At 42.0% G+C, this 24,185-nt stretch overlaps 1 protein-coding gene across 3 annotated transcripts in view; it reads right to left on the bottom strand.

The window, feature by feature from the left end:
- TAF4 (TATA-box binding protein associated factor 4) overlaps positions 1–24,185 on the bottom strand; it is a 117,824-nt gene that overhangs the window by 43,833 nt on the left and 49,806 nt on the right. For 2 of the 3 annotated variants that reach the window (XM_061631099.1, XM_061631101.1), the window contains exon 3: positions 2,577–2,761. In XM_061631099.1, coding sequence (XP_061487083.1) covers positions 2,577–2,761 — 185 coding nt within the window. The remainder of the gene's footprint in view (positions 1–2,576; positions 2,762–24,185) is intronic. The other variant, XM_061631100.1, reaches the window with a different exon arrangement.

Below are 24,185 nucleotides of genomic sequence, written 5' to 3'. Positions count from 1 at the left end.
TCTTCACAAAAGTTACTGTGAAAATGAATAAACGTCAGGATGTAATTGGAGAGAAGTCTGAATTTGATAATTGGCATTATTGTTATATTATTTTATCACTAAAGTTCTAAAAGATACATGTCAAGTCTCTGAGCCTCTATGAAAAACCTTGAGATAAAGACTGCTTTTCTACTGGAAAAGTTCTCCTTCAATTCTAATATTTACGCCACAGGATATCAATTTATTTGCATTTGTCTGAATTGCAAAAAAAAAAAAATGTTATGGCCCTAAGACTAAATCAGCATGTTCTAATAGTTACTCTATATTGATAAATCACTATATTTATTGTGAAAACAGCTGAGGCACAAATAGAAAACCTGAGAAGATTAATTATTAAAATAAAGACTTTCAGATCTTTAAAGTAATCCATCCCAGCTTTCTCCTGGCTTTGCCTCAACTCCAGGTCCCTGTCAATCCATCCCTCAGCTCTGGCCAAATATTTACCCAAACCCTTAAATATTGCAGTTGAGATGGATTGTAAAAACCTCTACAACTTGAGCAGGTTAACCAAGCAAACTCTACAATTTGAGCACATTAACCATGCTATCACATAATTTGGATTTTGAAAAAGCAGAGGCAGACATACAATACTAAACTTAGATAAGGAGTTACAATTTGCCTTAGAATATCCCACATGGCACCCAGTACAATCCTGTAGCTCACGGCCAAACCAGATGTTAATTGGGAATCACCGCTAGGCTTATTTTTCTGTACTGAAAAGTAGCCATGGGAGGTTGCAATCAACCAGAAGAATGGGGCCGGGGGCCGGTGGGTTGCTTATTTATTTTTGGAATTTATATCCCACCCTTCAATTGCCAATTGGCATTCCCAGAGCAATTTACAAAATAATAAAAATAAAATCTTATAGGAACATTGAAAATAACAGTATAAATAAACCCCAAACAACAAAAATGCACAGCAGCTTAAGAGAGTTCAAAAATATAGGTTAAAAGTTTGTTGTTGTTGTTAGGTGCCTTCAAGTTGATTACGACTTATGGCGACCCTATGAATCAGCAACCTCCAAGAGCATCTGTCGTGAGCCACCCTGTTCAGATCAGTTAAGGTCTGTGGCTTCCTTTATGCAATCAATCCATCTCTTGTTTGACCTTCCTCTTTTTCTACACCCTTCTGTTTTTCCAAGCATTATTATCTTTCCTAGTGAATCATGTCTTCTCATTATGTGTCCATAGCATGATAACCTCAGTTTCATCATTTTAGCTTCTAATGATAGTTCTGGTTTAATTTGTGGTAACACCCAATTATTGGTCTTTTTTGTAGTCCATGGCATGCGCCAAGCTCTCCTCCAACACCACATTTGAAATGAGCTGATTTTTCTCTTATCCGCTTTTTTCACTGTCCAACTTCCACATCCAGGTTAGAAGTTAGCAACATTAAACAGACTGGGGGGAAAACAGGAAAGTCTTTGCCTAGCACCAAAAGGCTTAACCTTTTCCCTTGGGCATTTTTCCATTCAAAACCAAAGACATCCCCAAACTGCTCTTACACCTGCCCTGTGGAGGGAACTATATCTCTCCCTAGGCAGAAAAGCACCTCCTCACAGTTCATCCAACTGCAGCTTCCTATGGTCTTTTATTTTTGTTTAGAAACAAGCAAAACACTGGGAGCACAGTTGCCTGCATCATTCATGTAGGTCTCCCTCAGAGTTCTGAAGTCTTAAGGTTCCTTCTAACCACAATGACCAATAAGACTTATGCCAATTCCACATATCTAGCCCATTACCTTATATATTTTTCTTAAGGATTGGTTCCATGAGTGAAATTAACATAAATCTAACAACTGACCTCTATCTAACAACTGAAAAGTGGGTCAAGTTCCAAACAAGAGTCTACAATAGGCCTCAGATTTAATTTACAAAGAAAGAAAGAAGGGGCAGAGAAGAAATAGGAAGAATTTCAGGTCTCTAAGCTTCCTTATTAACATGTCAACATATATTGGGAGCATCTGCCACACACAAAGTTCTGGGTGGGAATTCCAGTGGGCAAAGAGCTGGGATTTTTATTTACACAACTCTCAGCCTCTCCGCATAGCCCATAAATGCATGTCTCCCAATATACACACTTTCCCCTTTCTTTTACAGTTGCTCACAATATGAAAAAACCAAATGTAGTACTGGACTACGCAAATAACATTATGCACACGTATTAAGCAAATCTTTGTAAATTTGGCCACATTTAGATCATTCATTTCAGCTATGAAACTGAGTTTTGGAGCCATAGAATTTTGGAGCACTTTCAGCACCATGACGGAGGTTCTATGACAGGAAGTACAGGCAGAGGTGCTACTTATTCTCAGGAATAAAGGCTTCATTGGAAGGCTGAGTTGGTAATAGTGTGGCACCTGAGCCCTGAAGAAGAAGAGAGGCAGTGGCTTGAGAATCCTGCTAGCTAGAGAGTCAGCACAGACAACCTTTGCAGGCACACAGAATAAAACACAGGCCATATCAGGTAAAACCGCCTGAAGGCAGCTGGTTTGGACACCCTAAAACGTAAGGAAATTTAAGATTTTGTTTTACTTACGTTTCTCAGTGAACTGACCTGCACAGTCGAGATCTGGACTGGAGAAGCACTGGTAGGTGTGGCAGGGCGAGGAGTCATGGTAGTTTGCGGCTGGGATTGCGCATGTGCTTGGGCCTGCATTTGCGCCAAAGCTTGTTGAGGGATCATCAGTAACTGGCCATTCTCACTACGCACTAGAACCATGCCTAAAATAGAATACAGGAAAGTACCAATCAGGATTGGTCTGGGAAACAGAAAGTTATTCCGTGTATAGGAGCAATGAAGATGCAACTTCAGACATCATTCAGTGAAAAAAGTTTAAATGCGATTCTGATGTTATATTTTAGGATAATTAAGCTTAAAATGACTAAATAATATTTCCATTACTAGAGTGCACAACAGGGACCATGGTTTGGCAACAGAACATGTTTTGTGTGCATAAGGGCCCAGATCCAATTACCAGCACCTTCACTTAAAAGGCAGCAGGGCTGAAGACCTTGGAGAGTCACTGCAAATTCAAGTAGGCAATGCTGCGTTTGATGGATCAATGGTCTGACCCATATAAGGCAGCTTCATATGAAGCATTAGTTCATATGAAGCAAGCAATTTGTTCAGAGCATGGAAGAAAATATGCTAGTTGTCCTTTAATTTCACATTATGTCTTTTAAATGGATAGTCTGCCACATCCTGAAGGCTCAGAGCAGGCAACAAGAGTAAACATATAAAAATCATTAAAACAGAGGAAGGCATGGCTGAATTCAAGCTGATAAAGTAAGTTAAAGTTCTCCCTGAAGGCCACCTAGAACCGCTCTACTGGACAGCTCTTGCAATGGCAGTACCTTGAGCTTGGTCTACCTGTTATTCCACCAGCCAACACAGCAGCCATTGTTAGTGGCAGCATCCAGCAGGACTCCCTAAAGCCCCAAAAATCTTCATGGCCCCTCTCCCATTCCGAGCAAGATTATACCTTTCCAACAAGCTTTGCCTACTTCCTTACAACAATGTTCTCATGAAGCAGAATGAGGGAAGAGAGCAAGACTGGCAAGAGAGGTCTAGTAACCTTGCTTGATAAAACAAAGGGACATGCTCCAAAGGCAGAACCAAAGCTGGAAAATTTGTAGGCCAGTTACAATGCATTTGTAGGCCACTTACAATGCATCCCAAGCTCTGAAAGGACCATGAAGGTGCCTTAGATACACAGTCATGCACATTCCTTATATGAACACTCAAAGCAGGGTGGGTATGTGTGTGCGTGCGCTAGAAGAATTTTTTGTAACACACCATATCTGTATCCCACTCTTCCTCCAAGGAACTCAAGGCAGTGTACATGGAATCCATCCTATTTTAATGGCTCAAAAGTCCCCTAGGGCAGAGGTGCCCTAACTGTGGTCTGTGGATCACCAGTGGTCTGCAAGCTTCATTCAGGCGGTCCACTGCATGTCTGGATTTGTAGTTGAAGAAAGGAGATGGTACATCCATCACATTTAGTATCCACACTGATTTTAATTGTATTTTTATTGGTTCTTATACTGTATTTTATTGTATTACAAATTGAATTCTATGGGATATGTAAGAAATAAAAGAAGTAATAAAAATACAATTAAGAATTATACAGCATCTAGCACAGCACACTGCAACTGCTACAACAAAAGAAAAAAATCATTCAGTGGTCTTTCAAGACACTTGGCAATATTCAAGTGGTCTGTGGGGGGAAAAGTTTGGGAAACAATGTCCCAGGGTGTTTCAGGGCATCTTCGACTCCCCAGTCGAAGTCCAAAATTCTGATTACTACACTGTACCAGTTTTCACACTGATGTAGAGTTACTTATCCCGAAAAATCATCCAGCTTTCCCCATTAGTCACTTTTGAATACAACAGCAGAAGGAAAAACCTGCTATTAAATACAATCCTTATTAGGCCAGCCTTAAAAACCACCAACCAATTAAATACAGGGTTCGTCAGAAACGGGAAAGCAAATTGTCTAACTTCTAAATTAATTTTCCATAACAGATTTAGTCACAAAAGTGGTTATAAAAACCATAACCAGCCTCCAGTGCATCTGTAACAGACGGCGCACTGCTGAATTACATCCCAAAAGAAAAATAAAGGAAAGGCAAATAAGGCAGCCATTCCCTGCATAGCCACACATGTCTACACTGATAACCCGCTGTTGCAGCTACAGCAGGGAGACGGCTAAAAACAAAACTTGCACCTGGCACCAGTTCTTATGGGCAGAGCCCATGGGATGCAACAAATCTAACAAAATTAGGCAAGTATTCATTCACTGCAACTCATATAAATATATGTCATGGTCCATCCACACAGATAACTGAGCAAGAGATGAACACTCATGTCTGAACTAGCCCTATTATACAGAATTTGCACATAATGCATTTCTGTGGAGCCAGTTCACACATTCAGCCACAAATAAGAGAAAAGAGTAAGAAAGCAATGCCCATGCATGCACAAACAAGCTCAAAGTGTGGCTGCTAAGCAGGGTGGTTTGCACTGCTGATAGAATATTTACATAAAATGGGGGAAAAGACATCTGACCAAGAATGTGTTATCACAAGGATCACATTAAAAAGAGGGGCACTCTCATCCTCTCCCTCTTACTTAAATGCTCCCTTGTACTTAAAAGATCAGGCTAAACCTTCAATGTGCCCAACCAAAGGATCTCAGACATTAACAGTAGGTAAAAATCTTTGGAGAGCTGCTGTCAGTCCAAACTGACAGTTTTGGGTTGGAAGGACCACAAATTTAACTTAATGCAAGATAACTCCTTATATTTTGATGCTGCCTTCCACGGGACAGGAAGAGTCTCTAGAAAAATCAGCCCTGGTACAATTGTCCCATGTCAGTATCCATCAAATATCACAGAAAGCACACTTCCCAACCAAAAAGTAGATTCACTAATAGGCAAAAAAAACCTTGTGGTTTAAGAACGTACCTGTAGCCAACAGATATTTCTAACAAACATTAAAAAGCAGGGAAATTGGGCAGCTATAGTGAATGCACCAGGGGAGCAGGAGACCTGAACTCCTCTCTGAGATATTGACTGCCCTATAAATTTGTCAAAATGCAAACACAACTTGTGTTGGTCTTTCACAGTCCAATCCACTTCCTGTGTAGCTTGGAAGAATTTGGTAACATGTGCCTCTGAGCACATGGTGAGTGGTGGCAACACCTGCCATCTCCAAAGATGGAGAATTACATTTTTGTATGTTTGTTGGTGTTCTTACTTTGCTTCTTTCCTGTGTTACTATTGTTTCTACAGAGAATCTAATCCAGAAATGTTTATTTCACTCATTATTCATCTTAGAAATCTGTGTCAAATTTATTTTTATTAATTTCAAAACCTTTTTATTGGTCAATGTCATCTGATGGTGAAGACAGCCTTTTGTGTTTCAAACTGGAGGTTATGGTCTATTTCCATTTTGGGTGCGTTAACAGTCGAATCTGAAACTGCAGTTTGATGTAAAATCAGACTGATTACAATATGTTGCTACTTAAGCAATGACTCTAGCTGTTGGAAAAAAACAAACTTGGCCTACCCAAGATGCATGTTTTTAGCCTGCTATGCTTAAACTACTCCACTAAAGGAAAGGTGGGCATGGTCAATCAAAAACATTGAGCACACCTAGAATTTTGCGAGAATATATTTCACCACCCACTGTTTTATCTTGTACAAACTGAGACACTCCTCATGTCCATCAGAAACTATTCTGCAGAATAACCAGTGCCATTATTCCACAATTGTTTTTGGACGTTTCCTTTTAGTGTTGCAACTTGCTGCTGTACTTCACATATTCACAGAAACAGAAGCAAAAGAAAATGATTTACTCTTGGAAACTTCACTAAAATTGCAAAGTAAATCAAACATATTTAAAGTGACTATCTGAACTATATCAGCTGTTTTAATATTGTTGCTTCCTCCCTGCTAAAACAAGATCAGCAGAGCACGTCTTGTTTCTGTTATTTGGGCTGATTGCAGGTGTTGCCACCATTCACCATATGCTCAGAGGCACATGTTACCAAATTCTTCCAAGCTACACAGGAAGTGGATTGGACTGTGAAAGATTAACCAAAATTGTGTTTCCATTTGGACAAATTTTTCGGGCAGTACAATATCTCAGAGAGGAGGTCAGGTCTCCTGCTCTCCTGGTGCATTCACTATAGCTGCCCAATTTCCCTGCTTTTAAAAATTTAATAGAAATATCTGTTGGCTACAGCTACATTCTTAAACCGCAAAGTTTTTTCCCTATTAGTGAATTTCCCTGCTTTTTAATCCAGGAGCTAAAAAATGGGATCCTGTGCAAGTTTGCTGAGAATGGATTGATCATTTGCATGCTTATTGAGTTCAGTGGGATTTGCTCCTGTGCAATCATCCTTAGGCTAGGTAAAACTGACCATGGGGAGGGAGACCTGGAGTGGGATGGGGAGGAAGAAAAAGAAAGAGGGGAGGGGAGGAAGAAGGGAGGAGGAACTGAGAGGAGAGGGGCAGGAGAGGAAAGGCACGTCTGTTCATTTGCATGCTTACTGAGTTCAGTGGGATCATGTGCAATCATGTCTAGGATAGGTAAAATTGACCATGGGCGAGGAGGGGGAAAGGGGAGTAGAAGGAAGGAGGAGAGGGGAGTAGAAGGAGGGAATTGGAATTGAAAGGGTGGAGGGGTTAAAGAAGAGGGAGGGGAGGGGTAAAAGGGAGGTGATGGGAGGGAGGAGGAGGGGAAGGCAGGTTTGATCATTTGCATGCTTATTGAGTTCAATGGGATTTACTCCCGTGCAATCTTGCTTAGGATAGGTAAAACTGACCATGGGGGAGGGCAGGGGAGGGGAGGGGCAAGAGAAGAGGGAAGGAGGGGATTGGAAGGGGAGGGGGAGGGAAGGGTGAAGGAAGGGGAGGGAAGGGGCAAGAGGGAGGGGATAGAAGGGCAGGTTTGATCATTTGCATGCTTTTTGAGTTCAGTGGGATTTACTCCTGTGCAATCATGCTTAGGATAGGTGAAACTGACCTGGGGCGCAGGGAGAAATGGGGGGAGGAGATTGGATGGGTGGGCACTGGGCAGAGGGGAAGACCCTTTCCTTTCCAAAAGGAAAACATTGGGAACAGTATCATTATTTTTCAGGGTTTCCCCCATCTTTTTTTTCTACGGCAGGCACATGTAGTCTTCCACCCAAATTTAAACCAAAGCTGTCACTGGCTGCATCCACACCAGACCTTTATTTCACTTTACACAGTCATGGATTCTCCCAAAGAATCCTGGGAAGTGTAGTTAGTTGTCGGAAGGCAGAGCTGGGGTCCCAATCCCGGGGAGCTGGATCCCGGAGAGTTGGGAGAAGAGTATTCGGATGGATGGCAGAGGGAAGGGGGAGGAACTTTCCCCCTTTGGAGCGAAGACGAAACAGAGGAACTGCCAGTGATAAGGTCGCTTAGCAACGGGGAGCCTGAGCCCTCCCTGGACATTCTCACGCCTCCCCCTCTTTCAGGCTCAGAGCAAGAGGGGGAAGAGGGAGGGCTGCTCACAGCCGAAAAGCGGGGAGGCAGTTTACCATCAGCCCCTCCCCTATCCCCCATCCTGGAATCGGAAACTTCAGAAGAGGAGGGGGTGATGCTTCCCCCCTCACCGCGCACACGCAGACAGCTGAAAAGACAGGAGAGAAGGGGGGGAAGGTGGGCAGTACCTGAGGGGCAGTTAAGGAGGAGCGAAAGATTGCGCGCCCGTTTGGCCCCTTCTTAAAGAACAGGCGGGAAGAAGTCCCTTGCTCTGTCAACTTTCTCCCAATGCCGCAGGGCCTGTATCCCTGTATTGCTTCATGAGAAAACGCAGTCTTTGTTTGGACATTACCCTAATAAAACACGAATTAACTACAGCCGTTGGTCTGGTTCCTGAGTCACATCCTGGGCCTGACATTAGTGAAGGGTGCTGAGAGTTGCTAGGAGATGCCCTTTTCCACTCACAGAGCTTCAATCAGAGTGGCTGACTGTTAAACCACTCTTGCCACTGGAGCTCTGTCAGGGGAATAGGAGTCTTCTCTCAGCACCCTTAACAAACTACACTTCCCAGGATTCTCTGGGAGAAGCCATGAGTGTCTCATGTGAAATAAAAGTCTGGTGTGAGTGTGGCTCTCTGATTAGCCAAGCCAAGCAGCTGTGAGTCTGGCTTTTAGAACACTGACACTTGGTTCTTAGTGAGCATGCCTGGCCTTATCATTGAATTCAATGCTAAATTTCTTAAATTAATTAAAAATCAACCAGGCATTTTTTAACTTTTAAACTGCAGAAGATTAAGGTCAGAGTATGGGAAAAGGACAGTAATAGGATTACAGGTACTCTGTGAACATGCCTGATTTAATTAATTTCAACAAATTATGAGAACACTGACAGAAAAAAGTCCAACAGGGGTCTTCATTTCTGAGTTCAGGACTATAAGTTTTGTAAGGTTTTGTTTTGACATGATCTTATGGTAAGCATCAGAACGGCATGAAAGGGGGTATTTTCAATTTAACATTGCGGAATGTGAAAAATCCATGCTGACTATAATATACAGCTACTCTTGCGGCTGTATAATTCCTTTATCTCTGAAAGTAGTCCACATTTTATTATTATTTTATTATTATTATTTTATTATTACATTGCCTTCTAAAAGCAACCAGACTCAGGAAAGTTTTCATAATGTTATTTTTATCCTCCTCCTCCTCCTCCTCTCAGAGCTCTGACCATCCCTACACCATCCTCCTGTCCACTCAAAGATCCTGAGCAAGTTTTTCATCCTTACCTTTAAAACTCCCCATGGCCTTGCCCACCCCACCCCTCCACTCTCATTGCCCAACACTGTCCTTTCCTTGTCCAATTCACCACCATCCCTCCAAAGACTCTGTTCATTTCCTTTGCTGCCTTTATATCTAGAACTGCCTCCCAGAATGCCTGTGTGCAAACACCTCCTTTACCTCCTTCATGTCCCTCTTTAAAATCCAACTTTTTCAAGAAGCATTTGGAACACCCTATCTAGTGATGAGTATTGCTTTCCACAGTGGCTAACGAGATGCCTATGGGGCCAGGTGACCTTCAGGGACTGCCTGCCCCTGTATGGACCTGTAAGATCACTTAGATCATCTGGGGAAATTTTACTTGTGGCATTGCAACCTACAGAATATCACAAGGTGGTGACCTGAAAGCGGACATTTTCTGCCATTCCTCCTCCACTGTAGAATGCCGTTCTCTACCATACATGAAGCTGCAACCACCAGTTGTTTCAGTTGTTTTGTGAAGACAGATTTTTTGGCCCAGGCTTTCCCTCACTCATAACATTAGACCCTGTTAATTCCTGTTTTTACAATGCTGTTTTACTATTTTTATAATCTTACTTTTGAGTAACGGAGCAAGCTTTATCCAAGAGCCCTCAACACAGGTTCCGTGGTAGGCTCAGGTTACATAGGGCCACAATACAAGAGTCTGACACCCGGGTTTGGAGTTCAAGACTGGGTGGTAGCAACAAAGATGTCCCAACAAGCTGCAACTCCCTTTCCTGCCTAGCTTTAAAAGAGCAAGAAATGGTGAGATCACTCATGCATCTCTCATTCAATCACAGAATCCAAGAGTTGGAAGGGGCCTATAATGCCATAAGTCCAGCCCCCTGCTCAATGCAGGAATCCAAATTAAAGCATACCCAACAAGTGGCTGTCCAGCTGCCTCTTGAATGCCTCCAGTGTTGAAGAACCCACCACCTCCTTACATACTTGGTTCCATTGTCATACCACTCTAACAGTTAGGAGGTTTTTCCTCATGTTCTGTCGAAATCTGACTTCCTGCAACTTGAGCCCATTACTCTGTGTCCTGCACTCTGGGACGATCGAGATAATATCCTAGCCCTCCTTTGTGTGGCAACCTTTCAAGTCCTTGAAGAGTGCTATCATACCTCCCCTCAGTCTTCTCTTCCCAAGGCTAAACATGCCCAGTCCTTTCAGTCTGTCCTCATTTGTTTTGAGTCCCCTGATCATCCTTGTTGCCCTCCTCTGAACCTGTTCCAGTTTGCCTGTACAAGAAGACCATGCTGGAAGATGGGTGCTTCTACCGGGAGGGAGGGTACAACTGCTCGCATCAACAAAGGCAGCGCAGAGTCCTTGGCACCTCCCTGTCTCCTCCTGCTCTGTTGCCGCTCCCAACTGGTCAAAGACTTCCCCGGTTCCCAGTGAAGCATTCTGCTCTGTGGGCTGCATGGGGTCAAGAACCAAACATTCTGCTGCCCCTTCCCTGGCATCCAGAGTCAAGAGGGTTGGATCCTCACCCTCCTACCCAGTTTGTCCCAGCTCACTTGAGCCCTCTGCTTCCTCCTCTTCCTCCTCATCTGTCAAGCACTACCACCCCAGCCCGGACCATTTAGGAACCATGGGGCTCATGACAATACTGTTTGAATTGTATTTATGTTATTTTTGTATATCACTTAGAGATTTTAAAATATTAAGCAGTTTAGAAATGCTTTTGAATAAAATGAACAAAACAAATAAACCCTATTAGTTATCCTATTGTAATTAAGTCAAACTATGTTTAATTAGGGGGAGGGATGGCATTATGCCACAGGGGTAGCTAAGCGTGGGCCAGAGTTCGCATTTGATACCACTAAGGAAATTAAAGACATCAGGCCATGGCTCAGAAGGCCTAGAGGGCATGATTGAGTTGATCCAGAGGAGATAAGTACTGCTGTTACTAGGTGTTTGGATGGCGACCAAGGGCTATAAATATCTGCTGTTTCCTAACCCTGTCTTTTAATAAATATTTTGTTAGACCTTATCAATCTGATGTCTTTAATTGCCTTACCAGTATCAAATGCAAACTCTGGCCCACGCTTAGCTACTCTGTGACGTAACAGATGGCATATTCTTCCCATATTTACCACTGTCTCCATTCCCTCCTCTGCTTTACTCAGTTGTTTCCCTGTACAGTAATACCTTAGTTAACAAATCCTCCAGGAACCAAGCTCCTTTTAAGAAAGGCTTTTTTAAAGGCAAAACTGTCCAGCTTTGCTTTGCTATGGATAAACTTTCAAACCTGTTCCTTTGCTTTAAGGTGAAATTGACCAACATGTTGTTGCTTTGCTGTCAATAAACTTGATAATCCTATGCCTTTGCTTTAAGGTGAAACTGATCAAGCTGTGTGTTTGCTTTGCTGTGGGTAAACTTTCAAGCATTTGCCTTTGCCTTGCTAGGGTGAAACTGACAAATCTGTGTGTGCTTTGCATTAAAGAGATCTCTGCTTTCTCCCAGGGCTGGGAAGGGAAGTATTCAATATATTCAGAAGGGGAGGGGGAGGGTGATGGGTGGGCATCCTTTAAAGCCCTGTTTGAAGCTGTCCCCATCATCTATGAGCGGGTGTAGAAACCTATCCCTGTTCTTTCCATGTTATTCCTACCTCTGGTACCAAAGATTCTGTTAAAGTAGTAATGTCCAAGAACGCATCTACTTTGTTAACTGAGGTATTACTGTTTCTATTTGAGATGATAAGCCCCTTTAAGTAGGGATCTGTTAAGCCTGATCTTTGTGAAACGCCATCTTTAGAGACAGTGACATATATGTAAGTAACACCACCTAGTGGTTCTTCCCCCTTGGGAACTCCTTCCCATTATATATCAGACAGGTGCCTTCTCTACTGTCCTTTTGGCACCTGTTGAAAACTATCGTCTTTCAAAAAGCCTCCAAATATGGAGATTTTCACCCCAGTTGGTATCTGTATTACATTTGAATAGATTTTATATATTCGTGTGTGTGTGTGTGTTTATATTTGTTTTTATATATGCAACGATTCAAAGTATGTGTGTGTGTGTTTATAACTGTTTTTATATATGCAATTGTTCTATATATGTTTTTATTGCATCCTAAATCAATTTGGGATACCTCATGGGAAGCAACTCATAAATGAAATAAATAAATACAGCAACAAGAACTTTTTGCATACACTTGACATATGCAAGTCTCAGGAAACATTGAGTTATGAGTATTTTAAACCCTCAGGAAACAAGAGAGGGAAAAGATGTATTAGGTAGAAAGCTAAACAAGAAGATGAGCACATAAAAAAACTGAGAATGAAAGGATTCTCTCTCTCTCTCTCTCTCTCTCTCTCTCTCTCTCTCGGGGGGGATATACACAGACAGAGAAATCTGTTTCTTAGTTCACCTATGACAGACTGAGCATTTTTGAGAGACCCAAATCCTAGAGCATCCTTGTATGTATGTATTCATACTTTCTTTCATTCACCATAAGTCTTTTAGATCAGGCAAATAAAATAACCCCATGATATTTCTGACTCCCAAGCATCCTGCAGCAAACAAACCCTGACACAACAGTCCTCCCCTACATAGTCGATAGAGAAACTCCACAAGCAACAGTAAGGAAGGATACAGAGTATGCCAGTGAAGTCAACTGGTGCAAGCTTCCCTCCTTGGATAGAAGTTATTACAATGGAAGTACTTGGAGATTTGAGATTGCAAAACTTGATATTTTTAGTCTGGAATATCCATCTTCTGAGACCATCATGACAAAGGAAAAGGATGAGTCAGAGAAGATCAATATAACCTGAGAGAGTTCTGCTTGAAAAGACAGCCCATAAATATTTTTAAATAAAAAATCCATAATGCACAAGTATATGAAGAAAAATTATGCGAGTCCTTATAGTATTAGTAATGGAAACAAAAAAGTTAAACTGACCAAGGGGTTGGAGCAACTCTCCTATAAGGAAATATTACAAAATTTGGGGATTTAGTTTAGAAAAGAAGGTGAGTAAGGACAGCCAGCATGATAGAGGTGTAAAAAATTATTCATGGTGTGGAGAAAGTTGATACAGAGAAGTTTTTCACCCTCTCTCAAAATACTAGAACCTGGAGTGGGCTAATGAAGCCCACTCCCTTCTATTTGACACTGGTTAGGCTTCATCTTGAGTTCTGCCCAGTTTATTTATTTATTTTATTTTATTAAGCTTATATACCGCCCGACTAGCAACAGCTCTCTGGGCGGTGAACATTAAAAATACAATAAAAATAACACAATACAGTATATCACAATACAAAACTGTACACAAAACTGTACAGTCTAAAATCAAAATATAATAATTTACAATTAACAGGAATTAAAATGCCTCAGAGAAGAGAAAGGTTTTAACCTGGCGCCGAAAAGATGATAGTGTCGACGCCAGGCACACCTCCTCGGGGAGACCATTCCATAGTTCGGGGGCCACCACTGAGAAGGCCCTAGATCTTGTCACCACTCTCCGGGCTTCCCTATGAGTCGGAACCCGGAGGAGGGCCTTCGTAGTAGACCGTAGTGTACGGGCCGGTTCATATCGGGAGAGGCGTTCCGACAGATATTGTGGTCCCGCACCGTATAAGGCTTTATAGGTAAGTACCAACACTTTGAATCTGGCCCGGAAGCATATTGGAAGCCAGTGCAAACGGGCTAGCACAGGTGTTATATGCTCAGACCGCTTAGTTCTTGTTAGCAGTCTGGCCGCCGCATTTTGCACTAGCTGTAGCTTCCGAATCGTCTCCAAAGGTAGCCCTACGTAAAGCGCATTGCAGTAGTCCAGACGCGAGGTTACCATAGCGTGTACCACTGATGTGAGGTCCTCCTTACTCAGATAGGGACGTAGCTGGGCTACCAACCGAAGTTGGTAGAACGCATTCCGGGCCACCGAGGCTACATGAGCCTCAAGTGTGAGGGAAGAGTCTAAGATGACTCCCAGACTACGCACCTGTTCCTTTAGGGGGAGTGTAACCCCATCCAGGACAGGGTATATATCCACCATCCGATCAGAGAAACCATCCACCAACAGCATCTCAGTCTTGTCAGGATTGAGTCTCAGTTTGTTAGTTCTCATCCAGTCCATTGTCACGGCCAGGCAACGGTTCAGCACATCGACTGCCTCACCTGAAGAAGATGTAAAGGAGAAGTAGAGCTGCGTGTCATCAGCATACTGATGACAACGCACTCCAAAACTCCTGATGACCACCCCCAGCGGCTTCCTATAAATGTTAAAAAGCATGGGAGACAGAACCGAACCCTGCGGGACCCCACATTGGAGAACCCACGGTGTCGAGCAATGTTCCCCAAGCACTATCTTCTGGAGACGACCCGCTAAGTAGGAGCGGAACCACTGCCAAGCAGTGCCTCCAACTCCCAACTCCGCAAGCCTCTCCAGAAGGATACCATGGTCGATGGTATCAAAAGCCGCTGAGAGGTCAAGGAGAATCAACAGAGTTACACTCCCTCTGTCTCTCTCCCGACATAGGTCATCAAACAGGGCGACCAAGGCAGTCTCAGTGCCAAAACCAGGCCTGAACCCCGATTGAAATGGATCTAGATAATCGGTTTCATCAAATAGTGCCTGGAGCTGGTCAGCAACCACACGTTCCAGGATCTTCCCCAGGAACGGAACATTGGCTACTGGTCTGTAGCTGCTGAAATCCTCTGGGTCCAAGGAAGGGTTTTTCAGGAGTGGTCTCACTGCCGCCTCTTTCAGACAGCCAGGGACCACTCCCTCTCGTAAAGAGGCATTAATCACTTCCTTGGCCCAGCCAACTGTTCCTTCCTTGCTAGTTTTAATTAGCCAAGAGGGGCAAGGATCCAGTACCGAAGTGGTCGCACGAACCTGTCCAAGCACCTTGTCCACGTCCTCGAACTGAACCAACTGAAACTCATCCAACAAAACATGACAAGACTGTGCTCCGGACACCTCAGTAGGATTAACTGCTATTAAATAGGAGTCTAAGTCCCGGCGAATGCATGAGATCTTATGCTGGAAGTGTTCAGCAAATTTATTACATCGAGCTACCGATGTATCTGCCGTATCTTGTAGGCCTGGATGGAGTAGGCCATGAACCACTTTAAAAAGCTCCCGTGGGCGTGAGAGAGATGACTGAATAGTGGTGGCGAAATGTTGTTTTTTTGCCGCCCTCACTGCTCCTACATAGTTCTGGACACTGCACCAAGAAGGATGCAGACAAACTGGAACAGGTTCAGAGGAGGGCAACGAGGATGATCAGGGGACTGGAAACAAACCCCTATAAGGAGAGACGGAAAGAACTGGGCATGTTTAGCCTTGAGAACAGAAGACTGAGGGAAGATATGATAGCACTCTTCAAGTACATGAAAGGTTGTCACACAGAGGAGGGCTAGGATCTCTTCTTGATCGTCCCAGAGTGCAGGATATGGAATAATGGGCTCAAGTTCCAGGAAGCCGATTTCAACTGAACATCAGGAAAAACTTCCTGTTAGAGTGGTACGACAATGGAACCAATCACCTAGGGAGGTGGTGGGCTCTGTGACACTGGAGTCATTCAAGAGGCAGCTGGACAGCCACCTGTCAGGGATGTTTTAATTTGGATTCCTACATTCGGCAGGGGGTTGGACTAGATGGCCTTATAGGCCCCTTCCAACTCTATGATTCTATGACTCTATAAATGAATTCAGGACCAACAAAAGGAAGTACTTCCTTCACACAGCACATATTGCAGTTATAGAATTCACTCCCACAAGATGCGGTGATCCCCACCAACTTGGATGGCTTTAAAAGAGGATTAGACAAATTCATGGAGGATGAAGTTATCAAAATGGCTAATAGCCATGGTGGCTATGTTCTCCATCCACCGATGGGAGTAGTATGCCTCCAAATGTCAGTTGCTGGAAATCACAAGTGAGAAGAGTGACATTGCACTCAGATCCTGTTTGCAGGCTTCCCACTGGAAGAATGCTGGACTTTAAGGGCCTCTGGCCTGATCCAGTAAGATTCTTATTATGTTCTTATCTACTCTAACTGCAGCCTTTCCCCACAGTGGATGTTTCCTGTTCTAGGAAGAAAATGCTCCCTAGACAACTACTAAAGGAATATACTTCTCTAACATGAAATCATGGAACTGATATATGTATGTACCTGTAAATCCCACACACAATAACTTTGATGACTTTCAGTGTGAATTCCTTTGGTAACGTGAGCCTTGAGAGATGTTGCCTTGCTGCAACCTTCTAGTAAGACCAACATCTCTCAATGAATTTCTGTTGCTGCTGCTGGCTTTATTTGTAATTGCAGTCTGCAATTTGTTTTACACTGTTTTAATCTTATTGTTTCATTTTGGTTTAGACTATGTATTTCAGCCTTGGGAATTTTGGGTGAAGGACAGATTATAAGCAAACAAATTCATTTAAGCAGGCAACAAGAAATTGCATGCAGGTGAGTGCATGAGCAAGTGAGTGGGAGGAAGGATGGAGTGCTTTGGCCTTTCCCTGCGCCCAGCACAGAAAACCGTTGCCAGAAGAATGGAGCTCTCTAACCCTCCTCTGCCAAAATCCAGCAAGCTAGTATCTTCTGTGGACTCATTTACAATATAGCCTTTCTAGGAAAATTGTGTCCCTGCACCCTTGAATATGTTCTTAATCAAAATGTGATGGGCGCTTTATTATTCCCCCCTTCCCCCCGCTACCATTTTCATGCCTTGCTGCTTCTTTTTCTGCTTTCTTGTTTTTGTTGCTGCCCCTCTTTTTAAACTGCATAGTACAATTTAACCATTGCATATATATGGCTTCCGCAAATCATTCTGTGTGTGTGTGTGTGTGTGTGTGTGTGTGTGTGTGTGGTGGGGGAGAATGCAGAACGCTCGAATCCACATACTACAGAGGTCTGTGCCATGACCAACCTATGCAGGTACAGAAAATTGGGAGTGGGTCCAGGGTTCAGCACCTTGAGAACCATGGTGCTCTCTCATTTTGGTTATAGAAAGTTTCTAGTCCTTATGAATGGCTAGGTGTGTGGCTAACACGTCGTAAAATATCAAACATCAGAAGGTGAACTAAGAGGTTGTATCCAGTACTTGCCCCACTCACAACAGCCCCACTGTAATGGAAATGACTAAGTTAGGTCAATTAATTTAAGTGGGTTTATTCTGGGTAAAACTTAGGTAGATACAACTCAATGTTTTCTAGTGGTTATGAGGTCTTGTTTCAAAATTCTTTATAGCTGTTTGTCCAGCCCCATGATTATCCACAAGAGGGCATTCATGTGGAGGAGTATGGGCTGCCACTTGGATTAGGAGGACATTGTGTGGACACTGCAGAGAGAGAAAGAAACAGCTTCAAATCCACATTAAACTCCTGTGTGGATGAGCCCTAGGTGTTCTTAATTTGCATAATGTATTCATGTCACAAAATTTGTGTTTTCTTGGCACAGGATTCTTATTCAGTGCTGGAGTGACTAGATAGGAGGAAGGCATAAGTACTGCCCACTTGCTTGTAGATTCTGGCTGTACTCATATCATTTAACTATAAATACCTGGATTGGAAATACAGCTGAACTACACCCCCCCAAGTAATTTAGCCAATGACTTCCCTACCATTCTGCAAATCCAAAATATTTGCCTACAATTCAACACCTGCCTTAACCAACACAAATCCCCCAGGGCTCATCCATTTATCAGAGGCTGATAATTGATGACAATTAGGAAGAAGGGCAATGGCACGAATCATTCAAGCTGAGTCAATATTCTGAAGTTAGTATTCATGCATTGGTCAACAGATGTGCCAAATTTATATTACTCTTCACTTGTCAGCAAAAAAAGCCATCACCTTCGTCACTTTCACAGACTATAGAAACATTAACTATATTACTTGCTGATAGCCAAAAAAAACTTGAAATGTTTGAACAGCAGCCTGAAGCATTTTCTACTAATTTAGGGGTTAGCAACATACTCTGCAGGAAAGTCACACTCCCCCACCCCATGGCATGCACTTCACATGTCAAGCAGAGTATGATGAATGAATGCAAATGATGCAAAGCCATTAATAATGGTTGTATTACTATAGCATTTCTTGAATAAGTGTAACAAACAAATATGACAATTAGCCTACTTGAAGCTCAGGGAAATGTTTGAAAAACCACGGACAGAAGGCTCATATTACTTTCAAGCCCAAAGCAAAAGAACATACCAACAATGTACAGTATATCTTTAGGGGTATCTCTGCAACAATGAGGGCTTGACTTAAAAAAAATGAATAAAAAGCAAACTCCAATCTGAATCATTTTTAACAAACTCATGTTCCACACAGAAGTAGCATGAGGGCAGCACTTTTGGCGATGACCTTTCCTTCACTCCTTTCCAGAATAATTCGGAACCCTTTAAGACTGGTAATTGACGGTGCAATCCTAAATCACACTGTGTTCAATGGGATTTACTCCCATGTAAGTGTGCATAGGACTGCAGCCTTAATATAGATAATTTTGGGGGGTATGCTTAACAAAATCTTGTTGGAAAAAAAACTGAGCCACAGCCAGACCTTAATTGCTAACAAAACCATTTTGTTTTTCTCTCTAATCATGATATAATGTGCATACATTGCCGCTGTTTCAGCAAAAATCAAAACTGTTCTCTTTTAATTAGTAATGATAAGTCACAAAGGGCATGATCCAGCCACGGTTAACCACTTTTAAGTCACATTGGCCTCAATGGAGGAATAAAGCACTTTCTTAAATGTTTCCCACTGAAATCAGTGGGATTTAGAAGTGCCTAACATTTGCTCCGTGGCGCAGAGTGGTAAGCAGCGGTAACGCAGCCGAAGCTCTGCTCACGGCCGGAGTTCGATTCCAACGAAAGGAGGAAGTCAAATCTCTGGTAAAAAGGGTCACAGTCCACTCAGCCTTCCATCCATTCGTGGTCGGTAAAATGAGTACCCGGCATATGCTGGGGGGTAAAGAAAGACCGGGGAAGGAACTGGCAATCGCACCCCATATATACGGTCTGCCTAGTAAACGTCGCAAGACATCACCCTAAGAGTCGGAAACGACTCGCACTACAAGTGCGGGGACACCTTTACTTTTTAACATTTGCTGGATTGTACTCACAGAGGCAACAAATCAAATATAACTCTAAAAACTTAAGTGCCCTCCTTCACAACTTGGTATTTTTATTCCAGTATGTAAATATGAAATAATCAACAAACACACACTTTTTGCCCATTTCTCTGTCACATTCTTGCATTAATTAAGCCTAGAACGAAGCACTGAATCAGCATAAATCTTCAACACACTCAAAAACTGAAAACAAACACCTGCTGCTCTGGAAAATGCATATCAAGTGCCACTTTTAAAAAATCATCACCAGTGTTGAGACTGCAGAAAGAAATTAGCAATTCTTCAAAAGTGAAATTGGCATGGCTAGAAGAAAATATAAATGTCTCTAGCTAGAAAGCATAGTAAGCCCAGGACAGCTATAACAAATGCAGATTCTTCACGTTCAGCGCCTCTCCTATGGTGGTACGTTATTCCAACTTCCCAGCTTTCCATGTCTCCTTTTCTGCTCAGGATACCTTCACTGTCAACCATAAAACCCCACTGCCTTGCAGAGAATTCTGGGGCATATTCTAGTGCATGCAGGTTCGCTCACTGTCTACTGTCTGGGCCCCTTAGGGCCTACTATTGCCCTGCATGAACTGACAGGTAACCCCAAAACACATTCTAACCATTCCTGCTGGGATCAATACAGCAAACAAGGAAGCTTGCCATCTGTTAATTGCCTTCTCATTGAAGCAGCCCTGGATTCCTCAGAACATACTCTGAAAATTACTGGTTGAAAAACATTTCACAACTAGAAAATATATATACTCCAGCCATGGGCAAAGTGCATTAGCTGCCTGCAAACCAAGCACAGGGATGCAGTTACAACTACAAGATTTTAATCCAGATCACAGTTAAGTGGTTTAGACCACAATTCTAAACAAACATACTAAATAAACACACTAGGGAGTAAATGACCTCAGTGGAACTTACTTTTGAGTAAACATGCATAGGAATGCAGTGTAAGAGAGAAGGTGATGCTGCATTTCTTATTTTGATTAATATTCCATTCAACTCAAACACTTAAAGCATCATCCAAATTTCCTGGAAGTTCAACTAATTTATTTTAAAATTGTCTTGAATTTCAACTTAGTCTGAGCAACTTTTCTCATTGTAAAATTGTTTCATAACTACCCCATTGTTCACGTACATTGAAACCCTGATAGAGCAGTAGTTATATATGACAACAATATCATATTGCATGTCAAAACAAAGATATCTTCCTGGACTACTTCGCACAGAGGATGTACATAACCTGGCACACACACCCATGCTTATAAAATAATGTTAACAACTTTAATAATTACAGTACCTGCTACCCACTTCTAACAGTACTATAGAAAATACTACAGAAGATGAATTGGACTATGATCTTGCTGCAGCATGACATTAAATGTAAACTGCTTGTAAAGGATTGGTTGCTGTTGCTGAAAGAATAAGTTACAAAAACACTGAAATTTGCAAAGATTATAACCCAACTCAGGAAGAAGGTTTGACTGTGGAAACCCTGCCCAGATGTAACTGCACAGCTTACGTTATTCTAGCAAGCCTACTAGAGATGGAATTGCACAGAAATTGTTGCCATGTTGGCCCCACAGGACAAGGGACAATTTACATCACCATTTTACAAGTGGAGGCATCACCGTGAAGCAGCTTTGCAAAATTTGATGGTAACTGTCTTGTGAATGTGCCCCCCATGCACTTCCAAGGTAACAGCTTGTACTGGTCACTATTCCTTAAAAAGTAAGATGCCAAGTTGTTCCAAGCAGCCCTTCAAGCTTCTCTCTCTTCTCCCACACTCCCATCTTTCTACAATGCTCACTGTGGCAGTGGCTGCTGATGCCACAGTCCCAAACTTAAAACATATGCCGCTATAAAGAACTCTTATTCTCTATGTAACCTGCAGATTGTTTCATTCATTTATGCCTTGCTTTTCAGTCAAGACTGACTCGCAAAGAGATATACAATTAAAATCTAGCATAAGTTACAGTATCTGTGTATGGTGAAATTAGCAGCCTTGCCATTTTGCCTTTTGAAAAATATCGCACAACCCAGAAGTTGGCATCTTCTGGTGCCCAAAATATCAATTGTTACACTTTGGGGGGGGGGATGACTTTATCCATGAAGTACATGAAAACAATCCTGAACATTATAATCTCCGTTACCATAATAGGAAGAAAGGTTAACAGTCAAGCCAGTTGCAGGCATAAAGGTTTTAGGTTCAAAGAGAAGTAAAGAGTTACAAGCAAAACTCTTGTTATCAAGGCCGAGGGTCACTTCTAGGACAGGCTAACTGACCTAAGGTTAGGTTAGGGTCAACATAACCATCCTAAATGATGTTTATGTGTATGATGTCCAGAAATTAGGAACAGGTATATTCTGCATTATACAAGGAACAGAAACCTCTGAATCTTGAGACATTAAAAAAAAAATCAACAGGATGAGAAAGTGAAAAAAAGTACAACTATAAACTAATTGAAAATGAGTGACTGGGGCATAGCACTACATGCAAAATAGCAGACAGATCATCTGCTGTTGAATGCAGTCTTTGAACATTACAACAGAGTACAAGAAGAATATAAGTTGGAGATAACTGCCTATCATTTTCATCCACTCATGCTTTCATTTTAATACATACATGCGTGCGTGAGTGTGCATGCCTGTAGATATAGATATAGACAGTCACACAAACAAAAAATCCTCCTTATATAACATTGAAAGAAATTTATTAACTACCAGGACTGAGGACATGCAGATTCTAGCACCAAATTACCCACCAAATCTAATTTACTCAACAAGTGTCTCACTAGGCAAGGTTATTCAGAGAACCATCACTGTCTCATTTTCAGGTTTTTATTTATCACATCTGTATCCCATCCTTCCTTTAAAGAGCATGGGCAGTTCACATGGGGTGTTTGTTTTCTTTTTACAGCAACCCCAGTAAGATATGTAGGGCTGAGAAAGAGAAACGTTCAGAGCCATCCAGTGGTCTTCATAGTCAGATGGAAAACTGAACGTGAATTTCCTACCTCTATATCCAAGGATGCGAAAAGATGTGAAAGGAGAGTCCGGAGTTATACGATGCACACAATAGGAACACGGAATGTGAGAAACATGAACCAGGGAAAGTTAGAAATTGTCAAGCAAGAAATGGAACGTATCAACATTACAATACATGGCGTGAGTGAATTAAAATGGATGGGAATGGGACATTTTCAATCTGGCAACTACAAAATATTTTATGCAGGAAATGAGAAATTAACAAGAAATGGGGTTCCTTTAATAGTGAGAAGTGATGTAGCAAAACCAATTAGGAGCTACAACGCAAGGTCTGAGTGAGGGATATCAATGAGATTAAACAGGAAACCTATTAACATAACCATCATCCAAGTCTATGCTCCAATGGCAAACGCAGAAGAAGAGGAATTGGAGAGATTTTATGCAGAAGTACAGGTGGAAATTGATCACACACCAAAACAAGATGTGATGATAATCATGGGGGACTGGAATGCAAAAGTAGGGAACAGAGAAGAACTAGGAATTGTGGGGAAATGGGGTTTAGGAGATAGAAATGAAGCAAGAGAAAGACATCGAATTCTGTGAACCCAATAATTTGTTTCTCGCAAACACATTTTTTGAGCAACCGAAAAGAAGACTGTACACATGGACATCACCAAATGGTCAATATAGGAATCAAATTAATTATATAATTGGTAGGAAAAGATGGAGAAGTTCCATAGTTTCTGTGAAAACAAGACCAGGAGCAGACTGTGGTACAGATCATGAACTGGTCACATCGAAAATCAGAGTAAAGCTAAAGAACAACAACAAAGCAATTATAATGCCAAAATACAATTTAAATAATCCAGAAGAATATAAAGATCAAGTAAGGAACAGATTTGAGGCTTTAAACTTAGTTGACAGACAACCAGAAGAACTATGGAGTGAAGTCAGAGACATCATCAGGAAAGAATGCAAAAAGACAATACCTCTAGTTAAAAACAGAGAAAGACCTCAATGGATGACTGAAGAAACTCTTAAAATGGTTAAAGAGTGAAGGAAAACAAGAGCAAGAGGAGATGGAAACTAGGGTTCTAACCGCAACAATACAGCGACTGGTACGTAGGGACAAAGAGAACTTTAAGGTATAAAAATAGAAGGGGACAACAAAAAGGGAAGAACAAGAGCCCTATTCCAAAAGATTTGAGAAATGAAAGGGAAATTTAAACCAAGAGTAGGGATGGTGAATAATCAACAGGGGAACACACTGACTGACCGAGATGAAATAATAGGAAGATGGAAACAATACACTGAAGAACTCTATAAAAGAGAGGCCAGGATGACAGATTCATTCATGGAGGACCCCTATGATGAAGAACCAGAAATTTTAGAACGTGAGGTGGAAGCTGCTCTTGAAATACTTGGAAGAAACAAATCACCAGGAATAGATGGCATACCAATAGAGTTGCTACAAGCTACTGAGACTGAATCTGTCCAAATTTTGACAAAGATTTGTCAACAAATATGGAAAACTAAACAATGGCCCACAGACCGGAAGCATTCAATATATATCCTAATTCCAAAGAAAGGAGATCCCAGGGAATGCAGTAATTATCAAACTATTGCCTTAATATCTCATGCAAGTAAAGTAATGCTCAAGATTCTACAACAAAGGCTCTTACCATATATGGAGCGAGAAATGCCAGACATCCAAGCTGGATTTAGAAATGGAAGAGGTACCAGAGATTATATCGCAAAGTTAC

Source organism: Rhineura floridana, chromosome 6 (assembly GCF_030035675.1).
Source record: "Rhineura floridana isolate rRhiFlo1 chromosome 6, rRhiFlo1.hap2, whole genome shotgun sequence".
Taxonomy (NCBI): domain Eukaryota; kingdom Metazoa; phylum Chordata; class Lepidosauria; order Squamata; family Rhineuridae; genus Rhineura; species Rhineura floridana.
This window is presented reverse-complemented; position numbering and strand designations above follow the sequence as displayed.